At 32.0% G+C, this 14,953-nt stretch overlaps 1 protein-coding gene across 1 annotated transcript; it reads right to left on the bottom strand.

Moving 5' to 3' along the window:
* Positions 1–8,326: 8,326 nt before the first annotated feature.
* On the bottom strand, positions 8,327–9,587 carry LOC127428268 (immediate early response gene 2 protein-like). Its single transcript, XM_051676501.1, has one exon. The coding sequence runs from the start codon at positions 9,456–9,458 to the stop codon at positions 8,913–8,915; it is 546 nt and encodes a 181-aa protein (XP_051532461.1). The 5' UTR covers positions 9,459–9,587; the 3' UTR covers positions 8,327–8,912.
* Between the last annotated feature and the right edge of the window lie 5,366 nt (positions 9,588–14,953).

Below are 14,953 nucleotides of genomic sequence, written 5' to 3'. Positions count from 1 at the left end.
TGCTCTCAGTGCCAATGCCTTTTTTGCTTTATTTTTCACTCATATCTTTTCTGTTTGCACTCTTTTTAAAGTGAACCATCACTGATACTGTACACAACTTGCATTGGAGCATGTGTTTTGTTTCATATTGTTCTACTGGGTCTATCTGTATCTCTCCTTTTGTTTCTGTTTTACACAAAATAAGGGCTTTCCTACAATGGTTGAGTGCTGCCAAAACACGTCACCCTCTATGTAGCTACACCACTTCATGTGGTCTCCCTTTGTACAGAACAGAACTACATGTGTGTGCATGCTACTGTGTGGGATGAACTAGTGAAGTGGGAGGGGGGTGATGGGTAATGTAGTTTTATTTGACCTGTATGTGTGAGAGTGAGAGCTTGAGGCACAGCTGTGGCCAGCACAGGCATTGTGCATGCCAAAAAAAAGTTGTTTTAAAAATATCTTCTCAGAAAGGGATGTAAATTGGCACTGGGTTTGCCAATCCATTTCTGCTCAGCATTTACCACGGCATATTTCATTATTCATATGGAGCCATCTGCACTTTTGCCATTCAGCAGAAGATCGGACGGGTTGGGTTCATCTGTGTGACAGTGAGACGGTCCTCTGTGAGTGTGTCCGCATGTGTCTGATTCGAAGGCAAGTTGTTTTTAGTGCCTTACAACGAACTTTTCCCATCGCCGTAATACGACCTTAGATATCAAGTCATGGCAGAAGCGAAGAGGGACACTTGTCCAAATATCATCATCATGTTTGTACCTCAGTCCGACTGTCTGTTCATGTCTGGCCATCAGTGCTTGTTTTGTCATATCTCTTTCTCTTCTGTAACTCTTGTATATATCATTCATAAACTTCCTGCAACAGTCCATGTGTTCTTCTTTTTTTCTACTGCATTGCCATGTTTCTTTTTCTGTTTCTCACTCCAAGTCTTGCATGTTATGATTTGTCCACTCAAACACATTGCTTTCTGTGCATTTTTTTTTTGCTCTCAAGATTTCTCAAAAGTGTTCTAACATAGATTAGTCGTATGTTAAAAAATAAGATCTAATACGTTATAAAAAGTGTTATTATAAAATTTTCTTACATAAGTATTAAAGGGATAGTTCACCCAAAAATTATAATTCTCACGCTGTCTCAGGCCACGTCCACACTAGAACATTTTTGTCCAAAAATACATTGACTTTGCCACGTTTATGCCTCTTGTCCACACCAGAAAGGAGATTTTCGAAAAATAACTGCATAATGTTAGGACACTGAAAACAGAGTTTTCCAGTTTAAACGGATTAGTGAGGACGTGGTCTCAAACTCTTATGACTTTATTTCTTCTGCAGAACACAAATGAAGATATTTTAAAGGATGATGAGTTGTATTTGTTCATACAATGTAAGTCAATGGGGACCAAAACTAATCCATACAACAGAAATGGTTAAATCCATGTCTTCTGAAGTGATATGTTAGCTTTGAGTGAGAAACAAAAACTTAAGCAAACTTTAAGTCCTTATTCACTATAAATCTTGGCTTCAAGATGGTGATGCTTTTGGTGCTGCATCCCAGTATCATTATACATCAATAAGACATTGCATTTTCATTTGGGAAACTGTGGCGACATTTCAAAGTATCCTAAAAAAAACTCAACCTTCGACTTTATCATTTATCTCACATCTTCATTTTATAAATAGCCCAAGTAGGCATGAAAACCGAGAACCTGGCAAGACTGTGCCTGGTTCGTGTGCAGCAAAGCGTAATTGAGCTTTTCTCATGAATGCAGGAAATTGCGGATGTCAAGATTTATAGTGACTTAAATTTTGGTCTGTTTTTCACTCAGAACTGAACGTATGGCTTTGGACAACGTGGAGTAAACCAGTCGAGTTGTATGGATTACCTTTATGCTGTGTTTACATCCTTTTTTGAGGTTGAAAGTTTTAGACCCCATTGACTTAAAAACCTGAAAATATCCTTCAAAAGTTCTTTGTTTGTATTCCGCAGAAGACATGAGGCAGCATGCGGGTGAAAATGTCATTTTTGGGTGAACTATCCCTTTAACAGTTTAAATAGTAATGTTATGTAATGACATCATAAAATACAAGTAATTAAAACATGAACCATACTTATTACACGTTTAATTGCACCAGTTGACAGAATAGAGGGTAAACTCTCTAGCATTAGTAGCATTGAATGAGTGAAATTCTAAGAAGAAATAAGGAGAAATGAGTATCGCGTGAATAATTCCCTCAGTGGCTCTATGAACGGAAGTGAATCATGACACAGCAAGTGCGTCGTCAGCAGTAGCATATTTGTCAAAGGGGAAGTAAGCGTGTGAACGTGTGTGTGTGTGTGTGTGTGTGTGTGTGTGTGTGTGTGTGTGTGTGTGTGTGTGTGTGTGAATGTATGTGGAGCGCACTGTCACCGTGACACCTGCAAACCCATCCCATCTCTCCATAATCACCCATAGTTCCACAGTCCCATCCGTACACAATTGGCCTGAACCATTTAGAAGAAAAAAAGAGGACGTTTCATGAGAAAAAAAAAATGGCCATGATAAAGAGAGGTATTTAATTACTGATTTGCATGTGCAATGTGCATGCCACTATGTGGGTTAACAAGTCAACTTCAGGAATTATAAAATATAAAAAGAATATAAAGAAAAAGAGTATATATATATATGTATAAATATATAAATATAGATAGATGTTTTTATGAGCAATGTGTTCCTTTTTTCTTCTATTTTTAAAAAGAGAAAAGACAAAAAAGAGCACCAAGAGGAAAAAAATATATAAAACATGACATCATTGATGATGAAGTCATAGAATGTTTGTTTGTTTCTATTGCCAACTGTTCTCTGAGAATCGTAGGTAAGGTGAGCACGCAACATGGAAATGTATTACAGATGTTTTAAAAAAGGTGAAAAGATATCCAGAAACTCTCAGTATGAGGGATTGCACATCCATCTAATTTAAGAAGAAACCCCAAACCCTTTTGCTGATGTTGAGCTGTAAAAGAGGCTGCCTGAACCTGGTGATGTTACACATTTATTCTGGCTATGAAAAAAAAAAATTCCCCCCTCTTTCTCTGTCTCTCTCTATCTCTCTGCTATTTCTACCAGTGCATTTTGTAATTCCAAACAGAACTCTTCCTAAAGAACCTGAATAAAAACCAGAGAGAATGCATTCTAACTGCGCGTTTACAATGTCTTGTTTTCAGATTCTTGACTGTAGTGTGTGTTTGTGTGAATGTGTCCAGACACAAAAAACTCTTTTGCACATAAATTCACACCTACAAAACAATATAAAAGGAGGCAATCATGCCTAATTTTTTCAGGTGGGGGAAATTACACCACAGCTATTCCAAATGATTAAGGATCTGATGGGAGCATGCTAACGCCCAGGTAAGAGTGTCTCAGGGAATGAAGAATTACTGCATTTGATTTGAACACCCCCATAAGGTCACTAGCCTAAAGAATGCACTTTCCACACTAAATGCAGAAGAAAAGGACTGAAACAATTCTGCTTAACATGTTTTGAACCCAGAATATTCCTTTTAAGGTCAAACCCAACATTTTAATTAAGGTGAGTAGAGACACACATTTGATGTGTTTAAAACTAGCTGCTTTTTATGCTTTGTTAATTTTATGTTAGATAATAATCATATAGCATATCTAATAGTTCTCCAGAGAGCCTTTATTAATCTACAACAACAACAAAAAGCAATGGGACACTAATTTGCACCCTATTTCACATCTTCAGTGCTTTATGCAGCTCCAAACGTTGACCTGTTTTCCTCTAAATTCAGTGTTTTCCTATATAGTCTCAATAATTTCCCCCATCCTCCTCATTTGTTTTATTTTATTACAGAGATAAAAGGCTCATGACCACCACAAAGTAAATGGGACTGTATGAGGTTTACACTTAATCCACACATGACCACAAGTTTCACACCACTTTATCCAGTTCAACTAAGTTTCAATAATTAAGTTGAACATGAGCTGCAGTGATTAATCACCCCAGGTAATTATTGTGCTGTAGTTTCCCAGGTAATTCTATCATTTGAATTGCTCTCCACCTGAAAATAAAATTTCACTTCCTGTGTCCTCAGTCTGTCTGCTCCTGGCGCCAGTCTCTCCCAACTGATTTGCACACCTATGCAGATCCACACCCACAATCAAACAGATATGATTCATACTTCAGATGATTCAAAACATTCATGCTTACTCATACTGGTAATTTCAATATAAAGCCAATTCACAGTTTCATATGCTTTTGTGTCACAGTCAGGGGTTACATTTAGACCAGAAACAGAACAGCGCCTTCCATTCTAAAAGAAAAAATATATTGGCAGCTTATTTCACAATCCACTTAATTTCTTGTTTTATTATGAGATACTAATTTATTATTATAATATACTAATTTATTATTACGAGAAAGTTTCTCCTTATTATGAGATGGTAATTTATTATTATGAGAAAGTTCCTCATTATGAGATAATAATTTATTATTACGAGAACATTTCTCCTTGTTATGAGATACTAATTTATTATTATGATATACTAATTTATTATTATGAGAAAGTTTCTCATTATTATGAGATACTAATTTATTATTATGAGAAAGTTTCTCATTATGAGCTAAGTCATTATTATGAGATACTAATTTATTATAATGAGATAGTAATTTACTATTACGAGATACTAATTTATTATTACGAGAACATTTCTCCTTGTTATGAGATACTTATTTGTTATTATGAGATAGTAATTCATTATCATGAGATACTAATTTATTATTATGAGAAAGTTTCTCATTATTATGAGATACTAATTTATAATTATAATATACTAATTTATTATTACGAGAAAGTTTCTCATTATTATGAGATACTAATTTATTATTATGAGAAAGTTTCTCATTATTATGAGATACTAATTTATTATTATGAGAAAGTTTCTCATTATTATGAGATACTAATTTATTATTATGAGATAGTAATTTATTATTATGAGAAATTTTCTTATTATTATGAGATAGTAATTCATTATCATGAGATACTAATTTATTATTATGAGAAAGTTTCTCATTATTATGAGATACTAATTTATAATTATAATATACTAATTTATTATTACGAGAAAGTTTCTCATTATTATGAGATACTAATTTATTATTATGAGAAAGTTTCTCATTATGAGCTAAGTCATTATTATGAGATACTAATTTATTATAATGAGATACTAATTTACTATTACGAGATACTAATTTATTATTACGAGAACATTTCTCCTTGTTATGAGATACTTATTTGTTATTATGAGATACTAATTTATTATTATGAGATAGTAATTTATTATTATGAGAAATTTTCTTATTATTATGAGATACAATTTATTATTATGAGAAAGTTTCTCATTATTATGATATACTAATTTATTATTATGATATACTAATTTATTATTATGAGAACATTTCTCATTATCATGAGATACTAATTTATTATTATGAGAAAGTTTCTCATTATTATGAGATACTAATTTATAATTATAATATACTAATTTATTATTACGAGAAAGTTTCTCATTATTATGAGATACTAATTTATTATTATGAGAAAGTTTCTCATTATGAGCTAAGTCATTATTATGAGATACTAATTTATTATAATGAGATACTAATTTACTATTACGAGATACTAATTTATTATTACGAGAACATTTCTCCTTGTTATGAGATACTTATTTGTTATTATGAGATACTAATTTATTATTATGAGATAGTAATTTATTATTATGAGAAATGTTCTTATTATTATGAGATACAATTTATTATTATGAGAAAGTTTCTCATTATTATGATATACTAATTTATTATTATGATATACTAATTTATTATTATGAGAACATTTCTCATTATCATGAGATACTAATTTATTATTATGAGAAAGTTTCTCCTTATCATGAGATACTAATTTATTATTATGATATACTAATTTATTATTATGAGAACATTTCTCATTATCATGAGATACTAATTTATTATTATGAGAAAGTTTCTCATTATTATGAGATACTAATTTATTATTATGAGAAAGTTTCTCATTATTATGAGATACTAATTTATTATTATGATATACTAATTTATTATTATGAGAAAGTTTCTCATTATCATGAGATACTAATTTATTATTATGATATACTAATTTATTATTATGATATACTAATTTATTATTATGAGAAAGTTTCTCATTATTATGAGATACTAATTTATTATTATGAGAAAGTTTCTCATTATCATGAGATACTAATTTATTATTATAATATACTAATTTATTATGATGAGAAAGTTTCTCATTATTATGAGATACTAATTTATCATTAGATACTAATTAATAATTATGTTAAAGTTTCTCATTATTATGAGATACTAATTTATTATTATAATATACTAATTTATTATTATAATATACTAATTTATTATTACGAGAAAGTTTCTCATTATTATGAGATACTAATTTATCATTAGATACTAATTAATAATTATGTTAAAGTTTCTCATTATTATGAGATAGTAATTTATTATTATGTTAAAGTTTCTCATTATTATGAGATACTAATTTATTATTATGTTAAAGTTTCTCATTATTATGATATAGTAATTTATTATTATGTTAAAGTTTCTCATTATTTTGAGATACTAATTTATTATTATGTTAAAGTTTCTCATTATTATGATATAGTAATTTATTATTATGTTAAAGTTTCTCATTATTATGAGATACTAAGTCATTATTAATAGCAGTAGCAATTTTGCTTGGTTTGTTAAAAAGCTTTATACCCTGTGGGGTTGTAAATTGAAAAAATAAATGCAAATAAAATAATAATAATAATAAAATGAAATTGTTTTTGTATTAACTTACAAAAGCTAATTAATTTTTATTTATTTATTTATTTATTTATTTATTTTTTAAGAGTTGTAAGTAATCTCACCAACAGGTTTTAGGGTTCCCCCTGTTCCCAAATAACAGTTAAACCCCTGGTCACACTCAAAAGTTAAATAAACAAACTCTCTTTAAATGGCACATTTCTTTGTCTCACTCTACTATTAGACACAGTAAGGGCTCAAGCCTAAGACTCAACATTATGCTATTTAAAGACGTGATTACACTTCATGCCCTGAGGCCTCCAGACTCTAGTTCACTCTCTTGCATTAATTATTTCACATTGTGCTCAACTGATGTCAGTTTTGAATGCTGTAATGCCTCTTGTACAACTCTACCAGTTCAACTGGGACTTCAAGCTTGACAGTGATGTAGTCTGACACTGGCCACTAGCCAGAATGTTTGTGCGTGTTCATGGGAAAATAGTATTTCATGATTCATGGACGTTTCCAGCTTATGGCTTTTTCACCGCCCACATCAAGAGGTGATAGAGGATAAACTGTGTACGATAAGTATTACAAATCATGATAAAGAGCTATGAGTGAGCTAGAGTCACGCATTACTAACAGGATCTTAAGAAACCTCAACCGCTGGAGGCTAATTCCAAGTAAAGTTAACGCTGACTGTTTTGGGGGATTTTTTTCTCAGTTGAAGGTCTATTAAAAACACTAATCTCCTAAACATAGTTTTAAAGGAATATTCCGGGTTCAATACAAGTTAAGCTCAGTCGACAACATCTGTGTCATAATGTTGATTAGCACACAAATTAATTTCGACTCGTCCCTCTTTTTTGTTAAAAACACAACAAATCTGGGTTAAAGTGAGTGAATGGGGCCACTCCGTAAACGTTAAAATACTCACCGTTTCAAAAGTATAACCACAAGATGTAAACAATATACATGTTAACGTGATTTTAGTGTGATAAAATCGCTTACTAACCTTTTCTGTGTTAAGATATCACTTTTTACAACTTCGTTTCCATGGCGGCCTATTACGTAAACCCTAAAACGACGATTTAAGCAACTTTACAGCTCAAATAATACAAGAGTTTTAACAGAAATATTAATGTAAGTGCTTTTATAAAATTATAAGCTTCAAATTTCTGACTTTTAACCCTCCAGAAATTGGCCCCATTCACTTCCATTGTAACCTATACTCTCTTTATTATATAAAAAGGAGGGAGGAGTCAAAAACATTTTTTTTTAAATGTTTAAAAACACTGTTTTTGTGGTAATCAACTTTATGCCACAAATGTTGTCAATTGAGATGAACTTGTATTGTACCCGGAATATTCTTTTAAGTTTTGTCCAGATTAATAACCCATATCCATCCAGAGCTCATTCCGAGTGTTTCTGTGAGGTTTGTGAATAATAATGTTGTTAAAAATCACAAATGCACAACAGAATTATTTTTGAACATTTGTAAGTTTATTGCAACCAAAGACAGAACACTAAACAAAGCTTGTAATTTGTCAGTCCATTGTGTCCAACGTATACTTCTGTGCAATTAATTAGTGCAATAGTGCATTTTAACATTTTTTTTTTTTTTTAAAGGGTAAGACATTGGCAAGTCACATTATACCCACAGATTGTTCAACAACAGTGTGCAACTGGATAAACAAGATGTGTTTGTCTGTTACAGTAGTACAGTTCATATAGGACAAAAAACATCAAGAGGTTCCCCTTTCCACAAAGTTCAACTTCGTTGAGTCGATATCTGCTATCAGATCAGAGTCAGTATTCATCTCTGACTCATCTGAACAATAAAGCAGCTCCGGTGATTCCACGGCGGTTCGGATCACACTGGATCCGGATCCTGTGCTTTAATTCTGCGGGCCCCTTCGTGAGCTCTCCTCGGTCATCTGGCGAGCCGAGGCACACAGGAGTCCAAACTCCATTCGGACCGCCTTAACTGGTCAGTTAAGAACCAGTTTGTCCAGGAAATTCCCAACAAGGGAGATGATTCTTGGAACTATCCAAAGCGCGTCTTGCTCAACACGCACCGATGGCCCGATTTGTCGGGAACGCTGTCAGTGTTTCAGCTTGTCGACAGCTGTTTTCATGAGTCGTCCTTAAGACCTCGCCCTGTGCGTGCTGCTTGTCGTCAGTCGTGTCCATTCTCGCCTTCTTCCGCGGCAGAAAGTCAGGCTCGACCGCCGTCTTACCGCTGCGCTTCCTGGAGTGCCGTGCGCATTGATGTGCGCCTCGGTTCTCTTTGTCCTCCTCTGGTGCCTCTTTGGGTTCTTGAGGTTTTGCGGAGATCTCTTTGGGAGCTTCAGTCACTGCAGACTCACTGACTGTGCTTTGGTCTTTACTGGTGTCCATGGGCTCCTCAGTGGCCGGTTCCGAGGCGCACGGAACGACCTGCATCTCCTCCGTGTCTTTGAGCAACACAGCGGTGTGGTAGATGTCCCGGGCGGCTCTCATGGTCATGGAGAGCAGGAGACTCCGGTGAAGTCTCAATCCCCCGCGCTGGATCCTCAATGAATACAGTTTACTAACAGAAAGAGCCATAATTCTCTTGGCCTCCACGTCCATTGTTCTAGGGTTCAAACACCTCGAGTATTCACAATGTTCAGGAATATTTCGGTTCTTTTGTCTTTTATTTACGTCAAGACTTGTTCTTGAAGATTGCTCTTCTCAGTGGATTGTGAAACTCAAACTTTTCTCCTCTCAGGGCGGTGTTATATGTGCGCTCCGGTGACGTCACGAGTTTCCATTCCCCCAGTGTATAAACACGCCCCTCCTGCCTGGTCAACATACGTCATAATGCCTAAGCGCTACTAAAGTATCTTGTCAACATAAACCGACTATTCTGGTTATTCCAACTAACAGATTCGTGTGAGGAGAAGTTGTGTTTGTAAATGAGCATTCAAGATAATACAATTGCTTTATGGAAGTGAGCTAACTTCACCGGTACCTTGTTTACATCAAAATGACATTTTAAGAAAAATTCCATATTCCATATAACGTCATAAAGGAACTGCAATTTATGTAACATTGTTTTCTCTGGCAGTGTTAGTGACTATATGCACAAATAACTCTTTTCCAGTTGGCAAAAATATGATGTTGCTTCACAATATTTCAAATATTTGGCTTATTAATGTTATTGTGGCATGTGTAAAAATAAATGGTACATTTGTGCTTAAAAAATCTTGTCAACATACATTTATACCAATTTTTTTTTCTTGCAATATTAGTGATTTTATTAATGTGACTATGCACAAATAGGCACTACCTGTTTTTTTATGTTTTTGTGGCATTGAATAATAAAATCTTGCCAACATATGTCATAATGGAACTGTCCTACTTATGAATCATGAGTCATGACACAAAATGTTATGATGGCACTGCATTAAATACACTGTATCTTGACTTCAGTCAAGGGCGTAGCCAGGAAATTAGTTTTGGGTGGGCCTCAGTAAAAATGGATGGGCCAAGGTTTTTTTATTTATTTATTTTTTATTTATTTATTTTTTTTAATCAAAATTTCCTTAACAGTTCTTCCACATTTTCAGAAATCAGAATTTATGCATTTTTAAAAACTATTTTATAAATATATATTTGAAGTCAAAGAATAATCTGATATTCTGGGTGGTCCTATGTCTATTTTGGGTGGGCCCAGGACCACCCCGGCCCACCCTTGCCTACACCGCTGACTTCAATAGATCTGTTTCTGCAATAATCATTCATTATTGATCTCTTGTAAATCAATGTACAAGACTGTTAATTAAATGCATGAAAAACTCATTAAGGGAAGCATGGGGTGCATGTGAAATAATAGTCAAGCGCATCATTTTATTTTATTTTAATTAATTACTTACACCATAGACCAATCTATCAATCTCTTACTTATAACAACATTTTTGTAGAAATGTTCTCAACATTCCCCCATGGTTTACAGTTCCTTGGAAGCTGTATCTGTGTGATATGTTTTTCTGGACGCTCGACGTCACACTCTATAACCATATATGGAACATCCGTCGGACCTCCTGGGCGCCTGCAGTGGAAAAGCCGTGACGTGTGCACAGCAGAGGCAGTGATGATGTAGTCACCGCAGCACCATATTTGGAATTGTCACCGGTCCAATATCACCTCCCCTTCTGCTCACATGAGTATTACGAGGAAGCAAAAGCGATTGAGGTCAGATGACAGCTGCACCTCTGAGCAAATACACGAGTTCTATTTATAGAATCTCTTGGTACCTGGCGAAATTCCCCAGTTATGTCTCAATTCAAAGCCATTGTTTGTGTTAACCAGAGTTTTATTATTATACTGGCCATTATGAGCGAAAAGGAACATATGCCTATGCTTTTCAGTCTAGTTTGTGTTTATTATAGTATGATTGTGTTTACATGCAATATTGCCAAAGCCTCAATGCACACAACGAGTAATGACAAGAAAAAAGAATAATAATAATAATAAAAATAGAATGTCAATAAGGTGCCAAATAACGGTAATCAAAATAATAATTACAATATACAGTACACAATATAATATGAAATAAAATAAACATTTAACAAGACATTAACGAACATAAAAAGAATAATGTTTTATTTCCCCAATCATTTCTTTCTTTACTTCACCTTATATATCTTCTATTTTGTCTATTTCTGTACTTCAGGATCTTTAAAGGAATTCACCCAAAAATTAACATTTTCTCATCATTTATTCACCCTCATGCCATCCCAGATGTGTATGACTTTCTTTCTTCAGCAGAACACAAATGAAGATTTTTAGAAGAATATTTCAGCTCTGTAGGTCCATATAATGCAAGTGAATGGTGACCAGAGCTTTGAAGCTCCAAAATGCACATAAAGGTAGCATAAAAGTAATCCATACGACTCCAGTGGTTTAATCCATGTCTTCAGAAGTGATATGATAGGTGTAGGTGAGAAACAGATCAATATAATAATTGATTTACAAGTGTTTTTTCATATTCTCCATGCATATTGCCACCTGCTGGGCAGGGAGGAGAATTGATAGAAAAATGGACTTAAATATTGATCTGTTTCTAACACACTTATCATATCGATTCTGAAGATATGGATTAAACCACTGGAGTCTTATGTCTGATTACTTTTATGCTGACTTGATATGCTTTTTGGACCTTCAAATTACTAGTCACCATTCACTTGCATTGTATGGACTTCTAAAAATCTTCGTTTCTGTTCTGCAGAAGAAAGAATGTCACACACATCTGGGATGGCATGGGGGTGAATAAATGAGGAGAGAATTTTCATTTTTGGGATAACTATTCCTTTTAAGTACTTTATACACTGTGGCAATGTTGTGCTTACAGCCATGCCACTAAAATTTCATTAACTCTTATAAGGAAAGACGAAAATTTATTCTTTTGTAATTTCAGGGCATTACAAACCTGTTATACCAGCACAGTGAGTAATCATGAGGATTTTCAAGCCACTACTTGTAAAAATAGCTTCCTCATTATTGTTATCTTACTAACTGCATTCCATGCGATGAGGCCTAGGAGGTTCAGCCCTGCATTTCTTGAGCATTCCTTGCAGCTGTGATCACACTAACACCCAGAAAAAGGGAGGAGTGTGTGTATGTGTGTGAATTTCTGTGTTTGAACAGGAAATGGAGAGTGTGGAGAGGGAGGAAGGCAGGAGACAGGAAGGAAAGGGCGACTATAGGAGGTTGGGGAGGAAATGAAGGAGAATAGTGTTAATATAAGGAAAGGGAGGGCTCAACCCTATAGCTGGCTAATAAAGAGATATGGGAACCATTTAAATGCTTGAACTCACCTCTTGAAAAAAGTTATGTCTATTGCCACTTGTTTTCACCCTTACCAGTTTGATGCAAGCAAATCCAGGCCAGTTACTTAACCAAATTAATTATGAATCAAGTCAGGGCTGCAACAAAGGTGTGCCAACAGTCCTGTTTTGGAAATGACTAACAATGCTTAAATGTAGGACTTGTGCTTGTTATTGGAAGAGTCAGTCAGTATTTGTATTAATTTGTGCTCTTACAAAGAGGAACTGCTTTATCTTCGCAAAAAATTCTGCCTGCTTTAATTACTTTACTGCAAAATTACAGATTGTTATACGGCACATTATTATCTTTCTTTCACTCAAAATTGGGTGTAGATGCAGTTTAGCCCTCATATAATTTTCATTTTAAAAGCTTTAAGATTTTTAAATTAAATAATTAAATACATATTTTAATCAATTAATAAAAGCACGTTAAAATGAAACGAAATCACAATTAAATCGTTAAAAACTCCTGAATTATTAAATTGTTGTTGAGTGACGTGTCGATAGATGTAACATTGAAAATCAAAATACTTGAAGCTCGTGCTTCAATGAAAAAATCAACCCAAAGATAATGCTAAAATTAAAATGGATGCAAACTAGTGCTCATATACAAGGGGCATGTATTGATTTATGTAGTGATTTAATAATTTAATTAATTTATCATTTGTTGTTTATCATTTATATTTAATTGGCCCTTCATATATAGAGTTTATATATATATATAAAATATAGAAACTCTATAATTTAACTCTATATTATATTTAAATATTCAGATTTACAACTACAAAATTCAGACTTAGAAGTATATATTCAGATTTATATTTATATATTCAGATTTATAACTATATATTCGGATTAATATTTATATATTTAGATTTATATTTATATATTCAGATTTATAACTATATATTCGGATTTATATTTATATATTCAGATTTACAACTATATATTCAGATTTATATCTATATATTCAGATTTATAACTATATATTTGGATTTATATTTATATATTCAGATTTATAACTATATATTTGGATTTATATTTATATATTCAGATTTACAACTATATAATCTGATTTATATTTATATATTCAGGCTTAGAAGTATATAATTGGATTTATATTTATATATTCAGACTTAGAAGTATATATTTGGATTTATATTTATATATTCAGATTTACAACTATATATTCGGATTTATATTTATATATTCAGATTTACAACTATATATTCAGATTTATATCTATATATTCAGATTTATAACTATATATTTGGATTTATATTTATATATTCAGATTTACAACTATATATTCGGATTTATATTTATATATTTAGATTTATATTTATATATTCAGATTTATAACTATATATTCGGATTTATATTTATATATTCAGATTTATAACTATATATTCGGATTAATATTTATATATTTAGATTTATATTTATATATTCAGATTTATAACTATATATTCGGATTTATATTTATATATTCAGATTTACAACTATATATTCAGATTTATATCTATATATTCAGATTTATAACTATATATTTGGATTTATATTTATATATTCAGATTTATAACTATATATTTGGATTTATATTTATATATTCAGATTTACAACTATATAATCTGATTTATATTTATATATTCAGGCTTAGAAGTATATAATTGGATTTATATTTATATATTCAGACTTAGAAGTATATATTTGGATTTATATTTATATATTCAGATTTACAACTATATATTCGGATTTATATTTATATATTCAGATTTACAACTATATATTCAGATTTATATCTATATATTCAGATTTATAACTATATATTTGGATTTATATTTATATATTCAGATTTACAACTATATAATCTGATTTATATTTATATATTCACGCTTAGAAGTATATAATCTGATTTATATTTATATATTCAGGCTTAGAAGTATATAATTGGATTTATATTTAAATATTCAGACTTAGAAGTATATATTCAGATTTATATTTATATATTCAGATTTACAACTATATATTCAGATTTATATTTACATATTCAGATTTATAACTATATATTCAGATTTATATTTAAATATTCAGACTTAGAAGTATATTATCGGATTTATATATATATATATATATTCAGATTTTATATAATTATTTCCTGTTTGGCCCGTATGTAAAAGTCACTGGATAGTATTTGGTCCCTTTCCTGTGCAGAAACAGAATTTTAGACTTTCTTCAAGTTAATTATTATATAAT

The sequence above is a fragment of the Myxocyprinus asiaticus genome, chromosome 37 (genome assembly GCF_019703515.2).
Source record: "Myxocyprinus asiaticus isolate MX2 ecotype Aquarium Trade chromosome 37, UBuf_Myxa_2, whole genome shotgun sequence".
In the NCBI taxonomy this organism is placed as follows: Eukaryota; Metazoa; Chordata; class Actinopteri; order Cypriniformes; family Catostomidae; genus Myxocyprinus; species Myxocyprinus asiaticus.
The sequence above is the reverse complement of the archived record's forward strand: the minus strand, read 5'-3'. Positions and strand labels throughout refer to the sequence as shown.

What these genes read in the sequence shown, in the direction of transcription:
- LOC127428268 (XM_051676501.1), bottom strand. Translation starts at nt 9,458, where the DNA reads ATGGACGTGGAGGCCAAGAGAATTATGGCTCTTTCTGTTAGTAAACTG.